Source organism: Microtus pennsylvanicus, chromosome 2, assembly GCF_037038515.1.
Source record: "Microtus pennsylvanicus isolate mMicPen1 chromosome 2, mMicPen1.hap1, whole genome shotgun sequence".
Classification (NCBI taxonomy): domain Eukaryota; kingdom Metazoa; phylum Chordata; class Mammalia; order Rodentia; family Cricetidae; genus Microtus; species Microtus pennsylvanicus.
In genome coordinates this window covers 10,325,313-10,349,130 of record NC_134580.1, presented here as the reverse complement: position 1 = coordinate 10,349,130, position 23,818 = coordinate 10,325,313, and the positions used below count along the sequence as shown (strand labels likewise).

The window sequence follows — 23,818 nt, the reverse complement described above, 5'->3', positions numbered from 1 at the left end:
GTTCATTCTTCATGGCTGTCTGTCTGCTTTCTTACACAATTCAAGACAGCTTACAGGGGTGGAGACACCCACAGTGGGCCTAGATCTCCCATATTAGTCAGCACTAAGAAATGGGTCCTGTAACCTGCCAGCAGCTGCAAAACCCCAAGCCAGTATCAGATGCTCAGCAATTAACCCTCTGTGTTTTAAAGACATCATTCTGTGTAAATGGATGTCTGTGGGAAATCTCAAGAGACAGGTCCTAGATGCCGAGAGACTTATGGCAGGAAATTTCACCGTCTGGTTTTCTGTCTCCCAAACTTCTAAGGTGAGAATAAAACGTGGAGGAACAAAGAGCAGCGGGGAAGGAAGGGAGGACAACAGGAAGCGACATCTATCCTTCCATGTGTAGCTTTGGCTGTAGGGAAGATCGTAATCAGCAGGAGTTGAAACATAGCCCTGTGTGTGCATTAGGGCCTTTGCCGTAGGGAGGCAATGTCTAGAAGAACCAGACATTTGGTTGTTTATGTATGAGATGGTTTGGCTAGAGGGTGTGTGTCACCTAGCAGGGCTTTATGTGTAAGAGGTGTCTGCCTTTGGGTATATGGTACAGAATTAACAAAGATACCAGGGTCCTAGCGTGAGAGAGAGAGAGTGGGGGAGGAAAAGAAAAGAATGAAAGAAGGTAGAGAGAGTTGGTTTTGAATACAAGGCCAGGAACAGCCATCACAACCTATGTGTATCTGTGACAGTGGATGTAGGGGCAGAGACACCTATCATGATGTGACTCCTAGCGTTACATGCATGTTTGGAGATTTGCTTTACAGGAGGAATAAATGAGGTGGACACAAGACCTAGGCATGTACGGAAGCCATTGACTGTAGGGAGCATACCAAGGTGTGCCACTCCAAGGGAGAGTTTTCAAGCAATGACTCTTAGACATAATGGTGTGTGCATGGGTGTGTGTGTGTGTGTGTGTGTGTGTGTGTGTGTGTGTGTGTGTATGGGGATTTGTCTGTGGAGGAGTGGATATGTGGAAAGCCTACATGAAAAGCTGAGTGTGTGGATTTGGCTGGAGGGACTAGTAGGACTTGAGTTATAGCCATGAGTGGATTGGTGAGGCTTCATCTGTTCCTGAGAGAACAGGAGGGACAACATAGCCAAGCACACATGTGTGCGTGTATGTCTGTTTGTTTGTCTGTCTCTCTGAATTTTGGTTTTAAGTTAGTGCACATCTAGCATGCTCTAAGACCAATGTGCAGGCAGAGCAAAGGCTGTGACAGAAGGAACAGCTGACATGACATGACACCCACCCTGTGTTCTGTCATTGACTGTAGACGCCAGCATTACTCTCAGGACCAGAAACCTATGCATGTATGTGGGTGGGGCTTTTGAGGTAAGTGTGGGGATACCATGTAGGACATGAGCCCTAGTTTTGTTCCTATCTCTGTCTCTCTCACTCTCCTCCCCTTACTTTTCTCTCGCCTCTCCTCTCTCCTCCTCTCTAAATATCTCTATTTGTGTGTGTGTGTGTGTGTGTGTGTGTGTGTGTGTGTGCGTGTGTGCCAGAGAGAGAGAGAGACAGAGAGAGAAAGAGACAGAGAGAGAGTAGGGTTAACATGTAAGGTAGGTGCCTGCAAGCTTACACCATCCTTATGTATATGGGTGTAACTGGCTATAGGGGAGGAGACTCTTAGCATGACAGGACACCTTGCCATGCATGTGTATTTGAAGTTTTCCTCTAGCGGAGGTATTTCAGAGAAGGACCTGACACATAGTCATGTACCTGAGACTCTATTAGGAGGTAGACCTAGCAGACACTGGCACTAACTGTACATCCAGGGACTTTGATGTTAACGGAGGGAATCATAGAACGTGATCCCTAGTCCTATGTGTATCTGTTTATATGTAGGGTATTTGACTATTCTTAAGGGAGTCCCTGGCAGGAGCTAACACGTAATACCCATTGGATGGGGTTAACTGAAGGTGGGGGATTCGTATGGAGACCTGATATCCAGTGTATAAGAAGAATGTGGCTGTCAGGTAGGGTTTACCTAGCAGGATCTGAAACCTTGCCCTATGTCTTTGACATTGTGGTGGTAGGGTATCCAAGAGACATAAAGAATAAGAATGTGTTGCCATGAGGATCAGTAAAAGGGGGTGTCCTGCAGCATCCCATACCTAATGGGTAGAATTAGTGTCCATCCAGGCCTGTTAATATACTGGATTGGCAGTGGTTGGTCTGATATCCACGGGTACCACTAGGGATGTATACCTAGAAATATATGTGAGGCTGCCTAGGGGAATGTGTGTGTTTCAAGGGCCTTCAGCTACCATTGTAGGAGTTATCATGGCCTGAGTGTTTGGATACCAAGGTTTGATATCCTAAAATTTATATGAGTTGATGTCATGAGGTATCACAGGGTCTGGTAATTAACACTGGAGAACGTCACTTGTGTGGTAGGATAGTTTCCTGTGGGTACCAAATAATAGCAGTATGTTTAGGGTAGACTGGCAGATCATTGGCCATGGCCCGGTAACTAGCCACTTAGTGGGGTTAAATGAGTGTCATTCAAGGTCCATGCCTTGGTAGACATACAAGGTGTAGGGACTCGATTGCTCAGTAGGGCCTGATACCTAGCAGCTAGTATGTGGTTGAGTGGACCTTCTTCATGAACCAATATTTAGGAATGTATCTGAGGTTGTGTGTTGGGGAGGCAGGGGTTGTTCAGCAGGGTCTGACAGCTGGCAGAGCTCCCTTCTTGGGAGATCCAGTCAGAAAGAGAAACACATTCATTACTCAAGGCCCTTCTGAGATCCTTTCTTAGCCTGCTCACACAGGGTTTCTGGGTTATCTGAGAGGACAAAGAGGCACAGGTCATGTTTTGCAGTGTCAAAATACAGAGGGGTCTAAGTTGGGCAGGGATACAACAGTATCTAACCACTGGGAGGCTTTCCCAAGAGGCCCTTTTGGTAGATTCTCCAAATCCTGTCAGTAATTCAGGTGGTTGTCTGTAGTTGGAAGTTGGAAGAGCAACCATTTCTTTGTCCTCCACAGAGTGTCCTCATGACGTCCAGTGGAGCCTCTGAGATCCTCAAGAGCTCAGGCAATGGCATGCCAATCTTCCAGGAGACGTAGAGGTGAGGACAGACTCCACATTCAAGGTCACTAATGCTCAGTGTGCTCATCCTCAGGTGAGGAATTTCAGGGTCCATGATTCAGTTTGTGGCCCAGCACCTATAAGAGAAGCCTTATTTTAACTAAGGATGAGGCTGGCAGAAAGATTCATTCACCAGTCCTTATCCTGTGGACTTTGGAGAAGGGCAGCTTTCTTTTTGGTGGGATTTGGGGCCTAATGAGGCAGGGTCAATGTTGATTTTCTTATGTGACCTTCCTAAAGGAGAATTCACTATGGTCTCCTCAGGAAGCTCTGATTGCAGGGATTGCTTTGTCCTGACTTCCCTGCTCCTGTCCTGTGAAAGGGTTCTATGGTCAGGGAGGAAAAGCAGGTTCCCAGCAACATGTCTATATCTGGGCACTGTGCTTCTTGCACCCCATCTCATTCAACACTTGCCTAGACGACACAGGATGCACATACGGTGACAATGAGCTTTGTCCCAGAGCATGTCCAACAGATCCTGGAGATCTGAGGAGAGAAGGGCGGTCAATGAGAGGTCTGGGGTTGACCTCTGAGACTGCAAGGGACCCAGGCTGCTACCACAATGGTCACCGTATCTGGGGCCAAGTAAATTAAACAGGAATCCAACCAGTCATGCACTGTCCAAAGAGCAAGTTTTCCCCACTGCAAGCGAAACAGTACTGAGCAACGTTGGGATTGTGTGTGCAGAGATCTGGGTACAAATAGCTGGTATTGACTGCACCTCTTCCTGTTGCCTCCATCAGGGAGACAGTGAGGAAGGGGGATGTTAAATGTGTGAGCCTGATCATAAGCTGACTGAGCTCAGGTAACAGTCTAAAGACCACAATGGGTCCCTCTAGTGGCCACGATATAAAAAGTGCACATTACACCCACTGGGCCTCTTGGATATCATGTCTGCATTTTGACATTCACATTGTTAGAGACCATCACATGGGCTTGGGGACCCTGGTCCACTTGGGCTGTCTCTTCTGAGATTCCATGACCTGGTCACAGTCCTCAAGTGTCTCTGCCCAGGCACTGGTGACAGTAAAGTACATCAGGACTGACTTGCCTTAGTGGTCACTCACTGATCAACAGATCAGCCAACTGCCAAGGAGGAAGCAGGTCAACTTCTCTGGGCTGGTTTTCCTTCTCGATGTGTGAACCATCCTGCTCCCGGCGGTGGAAATCAACATAGACTAAGTCACTGTGGAGTGAATGCCATCTATATCGTGTGCTGTGGTTATTATAATCCCCTTGTGTGAGATGTTCATCTTCTTTGTTTCAAACTGTACCTCCCCAGTGATTTAAGATCAGAGGAGAGAGATGTGCTACCTACACCAAGTTTTCTCAACATCGCTCTGAAGCCATGGCTTGTGTGTTGTTTCTCATTCTCTTTCTTGTCCTCTGTAACACAACCTCAATGACCACTTTCCCTTGGGATTGAGGGAAGCATTTCTGGCCAGCTTTAAGCTTCCTAATGCATAAGGTAGAGTCAACTTTAGACTAGAAACCAAACACATCTCAACTACCATAGGCTGGTCTATAGTGGTCTTGTGATGCCTTCAGCCATGTGCTGCCCACAGATGAGCCTTGGCCTTCAACCCCTTCAGAGTGGCCTTCCTTCTTTGCACGGAACAGCGATCTGCTGTCAGGTGCACCTGACAACACTTTAGACAATTAGCCCAGCAGGACAACCAAGCAGACAGCTGAGCTGAAAGTCCTAGCTCTACGATCAACAAGACTGCCTAGGCCTGACCCCTGTGACCAGTGGGACCTGGGTATTAAGTAGGTGTGAGAGTGCTGGCCTCTGTGTCCTAGGCTAGGTAAGCCCAACTCACTTCCAAAGTGGAGCAAAGTCCCGGCATTCCAAAGTGATGCCCATTTTCCTCCAGTTGGCTGTCACTTGCCTGTCAGGGGAAAAATACAGTTCTCATAAAACTCCCTACAGTGAGGCTTCTTCAGAAACACAGTAACCAGAGCTGCACACAGTGTGACTGTGTCTTTTCTGATGGCCAGGACACAAGGATAAAAATCCAGCCAACAAAAACGCAGGGAGCAGAGGCAGATGGAGGAGGGGAAGGAGCTCCCTTGTGTTCATGTGGGGAAACATTTCACTAGAACCAGAAACCTGAAGAAGCACACAAATTAATGAGTTCTGCTGAGATATTCCCTTGCAGAATGGTCCACAGGGTCTGCACATTCATGGGCAGCTTGGACATGGTATTGGCTCAAGTTTCCCTCTGTCAAGGATGCTGTGATGGGCCAGCCCTGGACATTTTCCCTTGAAAATTATGGTGTCCTGGGGAGAAACCTGTGGCAGATGGCTTACCTCCTCTTCTGTTGGACAGAGACCCTTTATACTGGGTACGTGGGCACCCTGCCATCTGGAATTCCTCCAATGCTCCTACTTCTGAGTCTCAGGCCACGCTTGCAGTCTCCTTCCGGTGTCTCCTGATGTCCAGAGCTCATCACTTTAAACAGGAAGGACCCGAGAGAGGGGCTCTAAGGGAACTGAAACATGCAGCTCTCAGTCTCCACTCTCCTTACCCACTGAGCTTCCCTCTCCCCATGGCTCCTCCCCCTCTGTCTCTTCCATCCCTTCCATATTCCTCCCTCTGCAAACTCTTTCCTGCTGCCTCTGCAGCCTCTGTCTCTCACCCTCTGGTTCCATCTCCAGCTCGACTATGTCACTTTACTTAGAAGCAGGGAGAGCTGTGGGACTGGAGATTCTGATGTCAGATTTGTAAATTTACACCCATACAGGGAAACAAGTTAATGGGACAATTGCAAAAGACACATGACTGTTTCAAATATGAAAAACTGGTGAAAAAATTGATGACATAACTATCTGAAGATATGGGGAAAGGGCACATGCTCAGCAGCAAAAGTCAAATTTTGACTTTTTGAGAATGCATGTTTCTTAATAAGGTTCCATTATGTGAGACAAGCAAGTCCCAAAAGCATAAGAGATCTCTCTTCTGTCATATGGAAAATCTGGAGGTCTGTAGGAGATGGAACATGAATGACAGAACACTGAGGACACAGAATTGGACAGTGGTCCCCCAGGGATCGCACACAATGGGGGGGGGATGATCACCTCTGCCCTCACAGAGTCCCGCGTGTGCTGCAGAGTCCTAGTTGTTCAGTATCAGGGCTCCGGCAGCTCTGAGATCCCCACTAGACAGCAAGAAAGAAGAAGGTTCAATGGTCGAAAAACCAACCCAAACCCAGTAAAGAAATCTTGGGGCATCCATGACCAAGTCCAGTAGGGAAAGCCAGCAGCCAAGTGGACTCTATCTGCGTTGGATGAGGAGGACTGGAAGCTTCTTTCTAGGATTTGTGGCTTCTTGCACTGCCTCTAGCACTTATGTCCATAGAGTTAAATCTCTGACTTCAAAATCCCAAGACAGGAGCCCAGTGTCACACTGACAAACCTTGAGACTTGTTCTCAGAGCCCAAATAGAGAGAACTCAGTCACACCAGGAAACCAATCTGGACCCTGCTGATTGGTCAGTTTGAAGTCATATGACTTGTGCCAAGATTCAGGTGGAGATTCTGTAAAAACACGGTTGATGCATAGACTTAATACTCTATGCCTTGTTCCCAAGGATGTATCAGCAATGGCACATGTCCCCAGCCCACTGCCTTGTGTCCACAGAAGAACTCCTGATGGCACTTCTTACCTCCAGGTGTCTGTTCATGCTGGACATAGACTTCTATTCCAAAGGTTATGTTAGATCTTTGCCCCCTGTTCCTAGTCCATCGTGGATGAAAAAACCTTCAGGTCAGTCCTGACCCTGTCAAGACGAAAAAAGCACAGAACTGGTACGATTCTGCATCAGCTGTTTCAAGGAATTTACCATTGACACCACACAGCTGTTTGGAGGAACTTACCATTGATGCCATACAAATGTTTGGAGGAACTTACCATAGACGCCATACAGCTGTTTGGAGGAACTTACCATTGACACCATACAGCTGTTTGGAGGAACTTACCATGGACGCCATACAGCTGATGAAGGCAGGCATGGCAGTGTGCATCTGTAGTGCTGCCCTCAGGAGGCAGGGGTACATGGTCGATCTCTACGAGTTTGAGATCTGTGTGCTCTTCATAGAGAGTCTCAGGACATCCAGGACTATATTGTGAGATCCAGTCTCAAAACATAAAATATAAAATATGGATTCAGGAAATTTCCCTATCTGATTTCCAGAATTCAACAGAACCCTCAACCATTTCACAGCCCTGGCTTCACTGATAAGCAACAGAAACAAGACCTGATCCCAGCTGATGCCCATTAATTAAAGTTGCTCTTACCTCCTAAGCCTCTGCTTCTTGTTACCTGTATGTGAGACTCACCAGATGGTCAGGGTTCTAGAACGTACGTGACATCACAAGCTGGCTGCTGTCCTGCTGGGCTAAAGATCAGGCCAAGTCTTCACTATGCACCAGTGTTAGCTAAAAGGTCAGATGGTCAGGATGGAAGCCGGATGCCAAGTACCACAGAGAGATGGTTCCTCCCTTGCCACACCTCCACAGTCTCTCCGCCTCCCATTGCTCTTCAGTCAAGCAAGTCAATGGTAACTTTCCCTCTGTGTTAGGGGTGCTGGCAGAGGCCACCTCATGGGATCCTTTTCTTCACGACATCAGGACCAGGCTTCAGAAACTCATCTTCTACCATAAACAGATACTTACTGCAATCAATCTTACCTTCAGGGGATGATGTGCATAGATATGGCCCTGGATTACCCGTTGAGTTCAGTTCCCCTTGGCAGCTCAGCGAGCTGCTCCCTACCTGGAAGGTGTCCTGGAAAACAGTTGAGACCCCACACTCACCAGTGTTCACACTGCACCATCGGCTGTCATCAGGGGCTCCATGATGACCAAGATCTCCTTGTGCACATGACCCCTGTGGCGGGCATTGGTCATAGAGACGTCCCCTGGCTGCTGGCCTTGTGAAGACAGAACTCACGTCAGACCTGGCATGACGTACTTACGTTCCCACGATGGAGCAGAACAATGGTAATGTGAGGTCTAATGTAGGTTATAAATCCCTCCATGAGAAGGGAAAATGATGCCAAATTCCTGGATCAGCCATGGGAGGCAACATGGAAACCCTGGATGAAGGAGCCTGTGAGGACAAAGACACAGAAGTCATCAGACTTGCCATAGGCCATGTCAGACAAGACCAGGGGAGGACTCCAATTATGATGGAGCACCGTTCTGTCCTACCTTCATCAGTAGCCCCAGTCAAGAAGGCCTTTCCAAGACCGCCTTACACTTTTCTACCTTGACACATGCCAAAACCTTCAGAGCAGAGACTTTCCTCCTCAAGGAGGCAAGAAACCAGAGTTCCTACTCTGTGCTGCAGGAGACATTTGTTCCTGGTCTTACTTCTTCAAGACCCCTACCCAGCAAAACCTTCTTTTCTCCTGATTTATTTCCAGGTTAGCGCCTCAGGACAGACACTAGCCCTCTCTCTGCAGGTCCTCTCACTTCCTCTTTATCCTCTCCACTTCCCTTTCCCCTGGTCCTCCCCCATTATCTCCTCTTCCCCCACTGTTTTTATGCTTCCTGCAGTTCTTCCTAAAGACAGTCAGAAAGCAGTTTGAGGGTGATGGAGAAATCACAAAGGACTGAAGCCTGAATCCTGTGTGCAAGCCTGTCCTATCGACAGAGGCCGGCTATTAGATGCTGGAGAAGCCTGGTCCGACAGGATCCATGAGACAAGGGAGGGAGGCCTTCAGTGTTGATGCTGCATGTGACTACGCAGAGATGCCCAACAACAGTGCAGGGCAGCAGGGAGGTGGAACTGAGACTCTATAGCGGGAAGATGGACACCAGAACCTGTAGCCATGACATATCATCACAGGACACAGCATCTGACCTGATCCTTCAGTTACACACCAAGACAGTGTTTCAAACAGGTCATCGCACTCCCTCTCAAAAAAAAAAAAAAACCCAAGGGAATAATCAAAGTCCCTCTCTAGTGACTTTGACAGAGAGGAGATTCTCAGCACTAAGGAAGATGGAAATCCACTGACCAATAGGCCTCCCTTTTCTCCTGCCACACCCTAGCTCAGTAGAAAAGATCAGACTGAAATTTCCAAGGCAGCATCCTACTTGTGTGCCTTGACAATGCTGGAAACCTCAGAGAAGGCCCTCTGATGCTCATTGCTGGCTGTTCCCTATATGCTCTTCAGGGGAGGTTTCTCCCTGCTCTAGCTTGTCCAGGGTCCCTGTCACAGGTCAGCACACCCATCTCTTTCATGTCATTTGTTGATAGAAGTTCCTCAGGACAGACTGTATTCCTTACTCTACACCACCTCTCATTTCCCCTTTTCCTGTCTCCATCCTGTCTCCCAATTCGTCCCCTTTATCTCCTTTCACCCATATCCCTCCTCCCCAGACTCACACAGGTCTCGCTGTTCTTTCCAGAACACAGTCACAGATTAAGGTGGAGAGGTTAGAGTTATCGAGATGAGAGCAGCCCAGATTGGTATAAAGGCATGCCTGGTTATAGAGTCAGCTGTTTTACATGCAATGTGAGTGGCCTCACAAGCACAACCAAAGCTAGGGAGGTAGAGGGTCCTCGGGAAGCTGTGCCTATGACCAGCTCTTTGTACAGCAGCAGTGCTGGAGCTGGAAGAAGCTGAAGGAGAAGCAAAATCACAGTTGATTCCCAGTAGCTGGAGGATGGATGCAGGAGTCTGTGGCCCTGGGTTGGAGGGACTGGCACTCTGGAGATCTGTCCTGACTTCCTTCATTAGCAGTCACTCCTCACCAGGGCTGGAATTCTATTAGACCATTTCAATTTCCACACTGCAAAGCAGTAAGAGACAAGAAAGCACCCCTGTTAGTAACTGTGACAGAGAAATGTTGGGTGCCATAGTTCCCCTTCCAATTCCTCCATTCTGAAGCTTTGTCCTCTTTACCCAAAATCCCCTCCCTTCCTTCCCACCCTGTGGTCCACATGCTATGCTATCTGCTTCAGGCTCAGCATTGTGGGTATTTACGTGAACAGGAAGACATCTTAATCTCTGTGTCTTCTATGTGGGTTCAACTTGTCATTTATAAATGATATTGAAACAACACTGTGAAAATACAAGGGAGGAATCCTTCTGGGTGACCAAACCACCTGCACTCCACGTAGGTCTCCACTGTCCTCTCTTTTCTGTGAAGCCCCTGACACAAGGATCCAGGACTCACCGTGGTGTGGTCAGGCAGCAGCAGCAGCAGCAGCACAGTGCTCTCAGTGCCTGGGAAATTCTCTTCCTCACCAGTTTCCAGCCCCGGAATGGCCTGGATCCAGATGTTGTGGGTGCCGCCTGGGACTGGTCACTGGGGATGCCTTGCCCCGAGGATGGTTCCTCTGTGAAGCCCAGGTTCACAAACCCAGTGAATGTTCCATCCTGAGTTGATTCTGGGTAGCAGAGATTGCCAGGCTGACTGTCAGCTGAATTCCTGTTGACTGCAGTGTTCTCTGGAGTAGAGTTGATGACATCAGCCATAAAGGCATCTTTTTCTGGGTCTGCATTACCTGAACACGGCATCACCTCCAGGCTGCAGGATCCCTTGAGCATGGTACAGCTTCTACACCTCCTGACACTTTCTCCCAAACCCTCTTTGTGCAACTGCCTCTCCACAGCAGAAAGAGCTGGTTCACTAGCTCTCCTCTTCAAGGCGGCTGGGAGGCTAAGGGGAGCTGCATGGGTCACATTTAACCAGGTCTTATTCAGCATATGGCTATCTCCACCTGGTTCAGTAGCTCTCCTCTTCAAGGCGGCTGGGAGGGTAAGGCGAGCTGCATGGGTCACATTTAACCAGGTCTTATTCAGCATATGGCTATCTCCACCTGGTTCAGTAGCTCTCCTCTTCAAGGCGGCTGGGAGGGTAAGGCGAGCTGCATGGGTCACATTTAACCAGGTCTTATTCAGCATATGGCTCTCTCCACCTGGTTCAGTAGCTCTCCTCTTCAAGGCTGCTGGGAGGCTTAGGGGAGCTGCATGGGTCACATTTAACCAGGTCTTATTCAGCATATGGCTATCTCCACCTGGTTCAGTAGCTCTCCTCCTCATGGCGGCTGGGAGGCTAAGGGGAGCTGCATGGGTCACATTTAACCAGGTCTTATTCAGCATATGGCTATCTCCACAGCTCAGTTGGTATTTGATGATATTCATGGTGGCTATTACATTATTTGGCTCCCTGTGCTTTAGGGAAGAAACAATCTCTTCACAGGTATAGCCGATAGTACACATAGTCTCCACGACCCTGGGAAGGAGTTCCTTAGTGGCAGGTGGTACATGCTCTTGAATGGGGCCCAGCCATGGTCGTTCCGTAAGCTGGCATATTGTTATTCTACACAAGGTGGGGACCATGAGTAATCTCGCAATTATAATATGGCAGGGTTTTGATAAATGGTAAGGAATGGGACACATTGTGGTGGTGATGAGCCTGTGCATAGCTTCCATGGTGGTTTCTACGTATGGAAAATGCCCTGTGACCAGGGTGTATAGGACGATGCCCAGGCTCCACATGTCACCTGCCAGTCCATCGTACGGTTTCCTTGCCAAGATCTCTGGGGCCCAATAGTGTAAGGAGCCACAGATCTCCTCCAACATCTGCCCCTCTGTGACTTCAATTGCCATACCAAAGTCACAAAGCTTTGCATTTCCTGCTGCATCGACTAGGATGTTTTCTAATTTAATGTCTCGATGTGCGATGCGTCTCTGGTGGAGGAAGTGCACTGCTGACACAACCTGCCGGAAAATCGCTCTAGCCTCCTCCTCCTTTAGACAGCCCAGCGCCCTGAGGCAGCTTGTCAGATCTTCTCCTGCCACATACTCCATGATCAGGTAAGTGGTTGTCAGTGTGTCGATCATGTGGAAAAATCGAACAATGTTCCTGTGCTCTACAGACTGAAGGATGTTCACTTCAGTGCTGATGTCAGCCACACTGTTGGTGTTTTTCTCGAGGACCTTGACAGCCACTCGTGTTTGAGTGGGCAGGTGGCAGGCCAGCTTCACCTCCCCGAACGCACCACAACCTAGGGATAGTAAGATCTTGAAATCCTCTTCAAGAGTGTCCTCTTCCATGTTGGTGGCCATGGTGTTTTGACCAATTTCAACCACTTTATCTTGTGGGAAATTTCAGAGTCACACAATGCTATAAACAAACAAATAAACAAACAAAATAATCCATTCAGTTTTAGGATGGATGTTTATAACTTTCAGTTCTCTCTTGTGAAATCTAGATATTCTAAGCCACCTAGTGATGCTATTCAGTGATATAAACATACGAGGAGCTCAAACCCAAAGCAGTAGATGAAGAATCAACAGAAAGTTCAGAGTTGGAATCAGTGAAGTGGGCACAGGAAAATCCTGAGATTGCTGAAGGAATGAGCTGGTTGTTTTCAAAACTGTGCCACAATGCAAACCCCTCACAACAACTGATCAGGAGAGAGCAGATACAAATTACATTAAAAAAAAAATCGATGTTGTAAGTGATAGAACTATAGTCCAGAGGGCCTTTCAGTGATTTTACCGTTTTATACACCTGGAATTTAGAAAATATATAAGGAAATTTTAGACGTGTGAATATTGAATTAAGATACAATGAAAGCTCGTAAACACATCAGGCATAAAGAACAAGTTTGGAGTGTCAGCAAAACAGCTCCAAACACAGCAGAGACCAATCTCTTGGAATCCCTGAATCATTCAGAACTTTCCAGAAGAATGAAGACCACGGTTATAGAATATACTTCCAGAAAGTGAAAGCAAAGGAAGACATGGAACTCACCCCATGCCAGTGTTACCCTGATTCTACAATCAAATAAACTCAATGAACAGAGCAAGTGGAGGCTCCTCTCCTTGATGAACACAGATCTGGACTCTTTTTTAAAAAATATTTATTTATTTATTTATTTATTTATTTATTTATTTATTTATTTATTTATTATGTGTACAATGTTCTGTCTGTGTGTATCCCTGCAGGCCAGAATAGGACACCAGACCTCATTACAGATGGTTGTGAGCCACCATGTGGTTGCTGGGAATTGAACTCAGGACCTTTGGAAGAGCAGGCAATGCTCTTAACCGCTGAGCCCTCTCTCCAGCCCAGATGTGGACTCTTTAATGAGATTCCTTGATACTGCACATCCATCTCAGCAACACACTAAAGGGTCAGAATGGCCTCACCCAGGAGCTGAAGTAACATTTGTAACAAACTAATTGATCAACACCACAGCATAGACGGAAACTCTGGGGTCCACACTCAGCACAGGGAATAGTGAACGGTTGTGTTATAAGCAAAGAGCTAACACTAGGTATAGTTTTCCCTGAAACAAAGCTGGTCCACAAACAGATGTAGGATCTCCTTTGTCTCTTCGATCTCTTCTGGGTCATGAGGAAGGTAGGGGTTGAGCTTTTGTAAAGTCATAGTGTATGTCATAAAGATGTAATGGGGAAACCAAAATAGTGCAGGGAAATATGATCAAAGTACAGGTAGGCATGTGTGGAATCTGAATCATTCAATTGCTCATTTGTAAGATATATAAATTATATATATTAGTGAAATATATATTATACTTATTATATAATTGTGATTATAATAAGGTATAATAAATTCTTTAAACTAGTACACATATATATTATAATATAATTAACATATATTATTATAGACAGTGTTTATGAGTATTATAATATATAGCACATATATTACACCTAACATTGTATACTATATATCATATAATTACAGTACCATAATTATATATTAAATATTATATAACATGTAGCATGCCATATAATTTATGTATATATCATGTAGTATGCAATATGTAGTATATAATTATTATTTCTAATAAATAGTAAAATGTGTTTTGCACAAGAAAAAATAAACCAGAGGGAAATAAAAGACTGACTTTTCAAAAATCAAATTGGGTAATAGTGAATGATGAAAGAGATAATATAAGAATAAAATACCCCTGGAAAAAAGCAAAAAAAAATAATATAATCTTAATGTTTCTTGTTGTGCCATGTTCAGTTGCTATCCCTAGGGAGCCTGTTCTTAAGGGAAACTGAGGAACAGTGAATCAGGCAGAGAAAGAGGGTTGGGGACAACTGGGAGGAGTGAAGAGAGACGATGATACAGTCAGAATGTACTGTAGGAAGGAAGAATAAATAAAATGCAAAAGGGAAAAGCATAAATATAAAGCAACAAACCTAATCCCAGTATATAAATAAACAAACTGGAAATCGTCTTCTACAATCTCAACAACAGCAGTGCGCCACATGTGGTTCCATAGTCCAGAAAACCAAGGAAGGGACATTTTCAAACTCTTTTCACATGGAAGGATTATTCTAATTCTCATCCCATATAAGATATTTGAAAAAGATTCTAGTATCAGGCAATGTCCTTGACTGACAGTCTGGAAAATCCTGAATGAGAGTAATAGATAGCTCACATCAGTTCAACACCATATTAATAAGTCCGTACTTCATGATCAAGATGTCTTTAATCAGGAACACTAAGGATCAGTCCACAGGTACAAATTGTCAAAGAGCATAGCACACTAAGTCCTGTAATCAGACATCAATAGAATGAAATGCCTAGTTGAGGAAAAAGCTTGGAACTAGAGAAAGTTATTAGAAATATATCAATTCCACAAACAAGTCAATTCTACAAACAAAAGTTTCCCGTAGATTTTGTTTCCCACAAAACATGAGCAGGAAGGAGGGGAGCCTTTGTATAATGGGAAGTACTTGTCAAATTCAGTGGGTGGGGAAGTGAAATATAGCAGATAAACATGATTAAAATAGAGCACAGACAGATATCAAAATCATTATCAAATTCCTCATCCTATAGAGTTAATGTATATCACTAAATTTATAAAAAAAAACAGAAGAAGGTAGACAAAAATGACCAAGAAAAGAAGTTGATAAAAGGAAAATATGTTGAAATGAAGAAAAAGGACTTATAGAAAAAAATTAAAATCCAAACCAATAATGTAAATATATAATTAAATGCCAAATACCAAAAGCGTAAACTGAAAATTGGGAGACAAACTCACTATGTCCAGTTACAACAGGTTGGGGAAAAGACCAAGTATATGAGAACAAATGGAGTCCAACTGCTCTCCCACCAACCAACTGATTCTCTGAAGTACAAACAAAACCAGTACAGGAAGTGCCTTTTATTGGCTAATATCAAGAACTCCTTGTGATGTCACATGCAATAGACCAATCAAAGCTCAGTTAAAAAAAAACACAGTTGTTTTTAAAAAAATATTTCAGTTTACATTCTTGCCCCGAAGGACAAATGCCCTTAGCAGAGATGGCTGCTATCCATCCCCAACCCACCCGTTACTCTCCCAGGAGTCAATATAGAGTCATTGCTGTCACAGTCACACATTGACCATATTGCTCTCACCCACCCCTGAATAAAATCAATGAGCTTTTCAAGTAGCCTAAATTCCAGATCCCATTCTCTGACATATAGCTTAGGTCTCATATTAACCAAGTCTGTTTCCTGATATTGCAGCAACTCCCTTTCTCATAGAAACCTTGAAATTCATGGAGACATACTTTGTTGGGTTGGAAAAGAACTTCAGATACCCACTGAGTGTCAATCATTACAACGTTTTGTCTCAAGGGAAGATATGCCCTAGCTACACTGTCTTTCTATAACCTCTGGCCATTTTCTCTCTGACCTGCTGAAAACAGAAAATACATCCAGAAAGGAGTGAAAAATCAAAACAAAAATAAGTCTAGGAAATAAAGCTAGACAAAACACTATGAAATAATTGAGCATTATGAAAGACTTTTCAGTGACCAAGACAATTCACTGGTGGATTCTATAATCTTAAATAGCAATGCTCTCCAAATATTTCAGTAGCCTATCAACATGAGGGAAGGAATATTTTCAAATTTTTTCATAAAAGATGCATTACCCTTATTTTCAAACCAAGTAAATAAAACTTAAAAAGAGCACAGTATCATAATGTAATTGAATAACACAGATTAGAAAATACTTAATGAGAGATAATTCTTAATGAGAATTAAGAATTATCTCTCATTATCACACCAAGTTTAATACCACATTAAGAAGACCATACTTTATGTTCAAGATGTCTTCACACACACCTGACACATGGTATAGAATACATACAACATTATAGGTAATTCCAATAATCAGACATCAAATGAATGAAATGCCTTTTGAGGGAAAACTTGGGACTAGAGAAAGTGTTACCTCAAATATTCCAGTTCTACAAACACAAGGGTCACATTTTGTTTCCTAGGGGTTATGAAGAAGCAGGGGGAACAACCTTTCTCCAATTGGAAGTTCTTGTCACACTCAAAGGGTGGGTAAGTGAAATAGAGCAGGTAAATATGATCAAGATGCAATACAGGCAGATACAGGAAGTCATGGTCAAATTCCTCATCAAAACCAGTTAATATGTACACTAAATATGTAAATCACACAAAACATGAGGAAAATGATAAAGAAAAGACGTTAATAAAGAGAAAATTGGGTGAAATGAGAAAAAACTTCAAGTAAAACCAAAGCGAAAACCATTGAGGTAAATAAATGAATAAATAGATACCAAATGAATGAATCCTGGGAGATAGTCTCACTACGTTGAGATCCTCCAGGTTTTGAAAAGTCCAAATCTAGGAGAAACAACTGAATCCAACTGCTCACCCCGCAGACCCAACTGCTTCTCTGAAGAACAGGGACAAATCCCAATCTTAGGTGGTGCCCTTCTATTGGCTGATGTCTAACTTACCTCACATAGAATCCATGTGATGTCACATGCAGCGGTCCAATCAGGGCTTGGCAAAAGTCCAAAGTGACTTTTAAATATTTTATCTCATATATTCATGTCTCCAGCCACTACATTGTGAGTTTGAGGCCAGACTGGTCTACAAGAGGGAGTTCCAGGACAGGTTCTAAAACTACAGCGAAACCCTGTCTTAAAAAATCAAAAAACAACAAAAAAAGGAGGTAGAGATTATGTAAACTCAGATTTATAGAAACATGTGTCAACGTAATGAGAGCACTAATGGCATGGACATGAGCAGGGAAGTACAGTTAGTTCTATGGCGTTGTCATCTCAATGTCCTCCTGACATGTCCCTGTCCTCTCCAAGGAGCATCAGTGCAATCTTAAGCGTGTTTCTATAGTTAGCCAGTGTCCACTCACATTTTAGGGGACAGAGAGAGGTAAAAAGTGGTTCAACCTAGTTCCATAACCCAAGCCCATCTCAATCCATAACAATTTTGTTGTGAGTTCTCTGTGGATTTCAGCATGAAAGACCTGACATGACAGATTGTGGGTCCTTCCATAGATCACCCTCTAAATGACCCTGCCCTGTCCACTTACTCTCTCCAGCAGAACATTTCCTCCTCCTCTTCCTCCATGTCTGCACAGCCCTCATCCTGGAGTCTGTCTGGCCAGCAAGACATAGGGATCCTCCTGTCCCTGCTTACCCGGTGCTGGGGTTATAGGCATACTCCATCATGTGCAGGGATGGAACTCGGGTCCCCTGCTTTAGCTGCCATCCCTGAGTCATCTGCCCTAGCCTGAGAGGGCTAGAACATATATCAGTAGAATTTGTTCTTTATGCATATGTGTTTTGCTGTGTGTGTGTGCGTGCACGCATGTGTGTTTGTGTGTGTATGCGTGCACGTGCGATTGAGTGCACCCTGTTTGCCTGTCGTCCTCCAAGGTCAGAAGAGAGAATAGGAACCAGTACACTTGGAGTTACTGACGTGTGAGTTGCCATGTGCATGCTGGTAATTGAACCCTGAAAAACACCCACTAAGCGCTGAACGATTTCTCCAGTCTTTAGCTTTTTTTTGTTACATTTATTTATTCAGCGTCCGTGTGTTTGTTTGATGTGTGTGCGGGTTGCACGTGGAGGTCAGCACGACTTCGTGGAGTTGGTTCTCTCCTTCCATCGTTGTGTCGCGGGCTCACAGGTAGATGGGTTCGTGTGTCACGCGGGCTCACAGGTAGATGGGTTCGTGTGTCACGCGGGCTCACAGGTAGATGGGTTCGTGTGTCACGCGGGCTCACAGGTAGATGGGTTCGTGTGTCACGCGGGCTCACAGGTAGATGGGTTCGTGTGTCACGCGGGCTCACAGGTAGATGGGTTCGTGTGTCACGCGGGCTCACAGGTAGATGGGTTCGTGTGTCACGCGGGCTCACAGGTAGATGGGTTCGTGTGTCACGCGGGCTCACAGGTAGATGGGTTCGTGTGTCACGCGGGCTCACAGGTAGATGGGTTCGTGTGTCACGCGGGCTCACAGGTAGATGGGTTCGTGTGTCACGCGGGCTCACAGGTAGATGGGTTCGTGTGTCACGCGGGCTCACAGGTAGATGGGTTCGTGTGTCACGCGGGCTCACAGGTAGATGGGTTCGTGTGTCACGCTCCTTTAAATGCTGAACCCACTCTCCAGGCCTGGCTTTGAGAATTGTGAGGGAGCAGAGCATTTATAGCATTCGTAGGTATTAAGAGGATTCCAGTTTCTGTTTGCTTTTAAAGAGGGCCTGGGCATTTCTTCTCGGCATCCCAGTAGACCACCTCTGCTTCCTACCAGGGACGGTGCTGGGACAATTTTGTATGGCACATGGACGTGTCCATGCTAGGTGCTAGGAAGGGTTTAACGTTGGCATCCATGGCTGGAGATGGCAGTTAGGAGCATTGTTTCCTTCTCCAAAGGTCCTGAGCTCAATTCCCAGCTACCACATCGTGGCCCCCAACCATCTATAATAAGATCTAGTGGCCTATCCTGGAGTACAGGCATCCATGCAGACAGATATTATAATAATAATAACAACAACAACAACAATAACCTAATGTACTTTAAATATAAATAATATTAAACTTTTATTTGCACGGCAGCGGTGGTTCACACCTTTAATCCCAGCACTCGGGAGGCAGAGACAGGCGAATCTCTGCGAGTCTGAGGTCAGCCAAAAACAAACAAAAAATGTAATAAAAAAGTAAAGTTGGCATACAGAGGGCGATGAGAGCAGCACCTCCAGGAGTTCTGTACTTCGCTAATACCATGCCCCTTCTCGTGCACCGCAGAGTAACTACAACTCCCATAAGGACCCGGGATAGTCAACCCCTCCATATTGGAGGCGGGGCGCGGGGGAAACAAGGAACCTGTTTAGTCTATTTCCTACGGTTTGATTGGTCCGAGTTCAGGCGCGGTAGCCAATGAGCACACTCTCAGTGAGAGGCTAGGGCTATATGACTTCATGCAAACTGTGACAGCGAGGAAATTGATTTTGGCATCATGGGGATATCTCCGGGCCCTGAGGTAAGTGGGAAAGATCTCAGCCCCGCCGGGAAAGGGAACCCCGAGGGCCTCACTGGGCGGACGCGTCGTTCTAGCGACCCTTTGGGGCGGAAGGTGCAGGGTTGGTAAACTGAGGTAAGGATCTTAGTCCCGACCAGAGACCACCCCGGTTCGTTTTTGCTCCTGTTTAGCTGTGGGTGAGGTCCTTGGAAGAAGGTAGGAAGGAAACGCCTCCCCATCCAGGAGCTAGGAAACGGGGCTCGAAACTGCGACACCTCTTCTTTTGTCTTCTTGTTTCAAGGTCCTGTGCTTTAGGGATTGTGCGGCCTGTCGCTTCCACGCGGGAAGTAAAGAAAAATATAAGTTGACGTTTACTCCACGCTTGGGAGTTCACGTGCCAGTCTGCCAGTTTAGGCACAACCATCTTCATTAGGGAGGGCTTAAAAGAGCCTGTTGGTTCCCCCGGAAGTGGACACAGCTGCAAAGGGCAAGAGGTTGCCACCAAGTGTGTCAGTTTCCAAAACCTTGCTGTGTCTTTTCCATGGCACGACAGCCGGTTTCTAGCCCAAGTAAAATATATAATATGGTTTTGAATTATTTCAGTCTTGCAGAGTTGCCCTTCATCTTGTTTTTCCCCTCCAGGCTTATGACGCCTGTGACCATAAAATGGAGGAACTAGGCGTTGGCTTGGGTGAGGAGAGCAACAACCAGGAAGCAGAAGTGCCCATACCGCGGCGGGAAACCCCTCGCCCTCTGAGCACACAATGCTGCATACGGAGTCTGGTGCATGCGTGCCAGTGCCGCAGTGCCTACTGTTCTCTGCCTTCCTGCCAGAAGATGAAGAGGGTCCTGCTGCACACCAAAGGCTGTAAACGGAAAACCAATGGTGAATGCCCCATCTGCAAACAGCTTATTGCCCTCTGCTGCTACCATGCCAAGCGCTGCCAGAAGAACGGATGTCCGGTGCCATTCTGCTCTAACATCAAGAAAAAAATCCGGCAGCGACAGCTGCAGCACCGGCTCCAGCAGGCTCAGATGCTCCGCAGGAGGATGGCCAGCATGCAACGGACTGGTGTGGCAGGACACCAGCTGGGTCTGCCGTCCCCAACTCCTGAGACTCCAACCAGCCCTCCTGACCAACAGCCAGCCACCGCACAGACACCCTAGACCTAACCCACCTCTAAACGTCAGCCCACGCCATCCAACATCATGCCACCCTGTTGGAGCCCACAAGACTCTACAGGAAATACACAGCTGACAGATTCGTAAAGCATACCCACAGTGTACACCTTATGGGCACCCCGTTTGCAGATCTGCAGGTACATTTGTCTTTTGGAAAAGTCGCTGTCATATCTGCTGAAGCCCTCTTCAAATTGGAATTCATTCCCAAACACCTCAGCAGTGTGACTTCTACACAGGCAAAGGACTGACCTTTGGTTCCCCCACACCAGGAAGCCTTTAGCAACAATGTTCACTCTTTGTTCTAATGGTCAAATTTACATAGAGTCAATCGTACACTATTACCAGCTAACAAACCACATAGAAATTTCTATAGGAAGACAGGCACTGAGCAGGAAGGCAGCTGGCACCGCCTTTACCAGACAGAGGGGTCTGGGTGAAGTCCAGGTTCAGGGACATTTAGTAACTTTACCTAATGGTTTGGAACTTCAGGTACTTCCCCTTGGTGCAGGCTCTTTCCCGGGTGGTGTCACCTGTTCTGGAGTGCAGCTTTGTCAGGTTCTACCTGCACTTTTTGTGATTTTGATTTGCATATTATGGTTTTCCTTGGCCATGGAAATATCCAACTATGTCTGTAAAAAGTAGAAACCTCATGGAGATCACCCCTTATTCTGGTTGTGATTCTCACTGCTTATTCGTGCAAAGAAATAAAGAACATGCATCAATAACTTGCCTGAGTTAATTTTTTTTGGCCTCAGATATTCGCTTGCCATAGAAATCCTATTCTGAGACTGAGGGGGTCCTGAGGCTGGAACTCAAGGCCCTGATACCACCCTACTTGCCCTGGACTCAAAATGTGTCTCAGGGTAAGGCAGCAGGTCGTGTGACCAAACCAACCCCACCTCAGACTGCTCCTTCCTCCCTTCCAGGGTCTCCACCTGCCAGTAGTAATGGAAATGCAGGCTCCGAGGGCAGCAGAGACACAGGGTCAGATGGCTCATGTGCAAATTTTCCAAAGACCAGTCCAGCACCAGATGCCCCGGATGATGCGCACGACTCCTATAGGTATAAACCCACCTTCTATGGCCAGAGGTCCTGTTGGGCATTTGCAGCCAGGAGTGGGTCCCAAGGGAATGCAACATCATCCACCTTGAGCCCAAGGAGGAATTTCTCAGCCATAGCAGTTGTAGTCAGGCCTGCCGTGGCCTGCCATGATGTCAGTTGTCAAGCATGGTCAGCCCTTGAACATGGCTCCACAGCCAGGATTGGGCAAAGAATGTTGAGCCCTCTCAAACCAGGCACTGTGTCTCAACAAGCCTTACAGACCTTTTGCAGACTCTCAGGTCTCCCAGTTCTCCCTTACAGCAGCAACAAGTGCTTAGTATCCTTCACTCCAGCCCCCAACTGTTGGCTGCATTTATCAAGCAGCGCGCTGCCAAGTATGCCTACTCTAATCCACAACCTCTCCCTGGACAGCCTGGCATGCCTCAGGGACAGCCAGGACTGCAGCCACCTACCATGCCTGGTCAGCAAGGTGTTCACTCCAACCCAGCCCTGCAGAGTATGGATCCTATGCAGGCAGGTGTCCAGAGAGCTGGCTTGCCCCAGCAGCAGCCCCAGCAGCAGCTCCAGCCACCCATGGGAGGAATGAGTCCTCAAGCTCAGCAAATGAACACGAATCACAACACCATGCCTTCACAGTTCCGAGACATCTTAAGATGTCAGATGATGCAACAGCAGGGAGCAGGTCCTGGAATTGGCCCTGGAATGGCCAACCACAACCAGTTCCAGCAGTCCCAAGGAATTGGCTACCCACCCCAGCAGCAACAGAAGCAGTGGGTGCAGCATCACATGCAACAGATGCAGCAAGGGAATGTGGGACAGACGTGCCAGCTCCCCCAGGCTTCTGGATTCTTTGATGGAGTTGAAAAATTGATAGCTGTCGTTATAATATTCTTTAGTTATGATAAAAAAAAGTAGATATAAATATTGTAACTAATTATTGCTTGACACCTGTTTTGTTTTATTTAATTTTACAGTGTTAAAGTTTAAACCTTCCTTTTTATTTAAACAAAAAAAGGTGAGGTGATATGGGATTTCCCTCTGTGTGCTGTGAATACCATTGGTTAATAAGGTTGGTTTGAGCCTATAGCAGGGCAGAACATACTTAGGCAGAAAAAACTAAACTGAATTCTCGGGGGGGGGGGAAGGCAGAGTCTGAGAGAAGCCATGTAGCCCCACCAGAGACAGATGCCAAAACTTTAACCAGTAAGCCACAGACACGTGGAGATACACCAATTAATAGAAATGGGTTAAATTAATACATAAGAGTTAGCCAATAAGAAGCTAGAGCTAATAGGCCAAACAGTTATTTAATTAATACAGTTTCTGTGTGATTATTTCCGTTCTGGGCTGCTGGGACAAACAAGTGGCCTCCTTACTACACCCCTGTGTGTGGAAATTTTCTTCTATGATTTTTACTTAATGTATTTTGCATATTTTCACTGGAAGGATTCTTCTCATTCTTCTATTTCCATAATTCATAGTTGCATATTTTTCCTGGTTTCCCAAAGAATTCACATGTTTCTTTCATAATAAAAGAATTAATTAAATTATCATAGGCCTTGTATTTGATGATTAAATTTCCCTTGTCTTGTAGCCCAGTTTTGCATACAACATCTTCTGATTTTGCGGCTATCCAATGTGCTTTTGGTTAGACTTATGTATTTTTGATTTCTAGTATTGTTTAATTCTTTACCTTCTAAGATAGTTTTTTATAGGTCTCTCTATTAAGTTCTATTTTTTAACTTGCCTTTCTTACTGATTTAATTTTTTTGTTTTCTGAATTAATTGAGGAAATTATTTGAACCCTGATAAACCCATTGGTGAACTTATCTGAACATATTAAAAATCATTCTTTGGAATAACTGTGTCTTGAATCTAATTTATGTCACTCTTCCTGTTTGCCACTACTACGGGACTGGCCATTTTGGGGGGACTTTTGTTGTCCTGGTTTTTCATGTAATTTCTTTTTTAATTCTTTATTTTTGTTTTATGTGTATTGGTGTAGATGTATGTCTATGTGAGGATGTCACATCTTGGCGTTACAAACAGTTGTGAGCTACCATGTGGGTGTTAGGAATTGAACTCAAGTCCTCTAGGAGAACAGCCAGTCTCCCAACCGCTGAGCCATTTCTCCACCCCACATG

At 45.7% G+C, this 23,818-nt stretch overlaps 2 protein-coding genes across 4 annotated transcripts; both read left to right on the top strand.

Moving 5' to 3' along the window:
• Window positions 1-2,704: 2,704 nt before the first annotated feature.
• On the top strand, window positions 2,705-21,337 carry LOC142843135 (histone acetyltransferase p300-like). Of its 3 annotated transcripts, none has more exons than XR_012909567.1 (2): window positions 2,705-3,120; window positions 11,811-13,753. XR_012909567.1 is itself a non-coding variant. In XM_075960040.1 (2 exons), exon 2 carries the CDS (start codon window positions 20,097-20,099, stop codon window positions 20,595-20,597), a length of 501 nt encoding a protein of 166 aa, XP_075816155.1. In that variant the 5' UTR covers window positions 2,708-3,120; window positions 20,073-20,096; the 3' UTR covers window positions 20,598-21,337. The 3 variants fall into 3 exon arrangements, 2 of the variants coding, with proteins under 2 accessions (XP_075816155.1, XP_075816154.1); XM_075960040.1 differs by lacking the exon at window positions 11,811-13,753 and adding an exon at window positions 20,073-21,337 and having other exon boundaries at window positions 2,708-3,120; XM_075960039.1 differs by lacking the exons at window positions 2,705-3,120; window positions 11,811-13,753 and adding exons at window positions 19,231-19,451; window positions 20,073-21,337.
• A 526-nt stretch (window positions 21,338-21,863) lies between these two features.
• On the top strand, window positions 21,864-23,536 carry LOC142843137 (histone acetyltransferase p300-like; the record flags this gene model as incomplete). The annotated part of the gene is made up of 1 exon (XM_075960043.1): window positions 21,864-23,536. A coding segment is annotated over one exon (726 nt), but the record flags the coding sequence as incomplete, so codon positions are not given.
• Between the last annotated feature and the right edge of the window lie 282 nt (window positions 23,537-23,818).

What these genes read in the sequence shown, in the direction of transcription:
- LOC142843135 (XM_075960039.1), top strand. Translation starts at nt 19,428, where the DNA reads ATGGGGATATCTCCGGGCCCTGAG. An exon ending in GGATATCTCCGGGCCCTGAG is followed by an intron (nt 19,452 to 20,072) that starts GTAAGTGGGAAA and finishes TTTCCCCTCCAG; the next exon opens with GCTTATGACGCCTGTGACCA.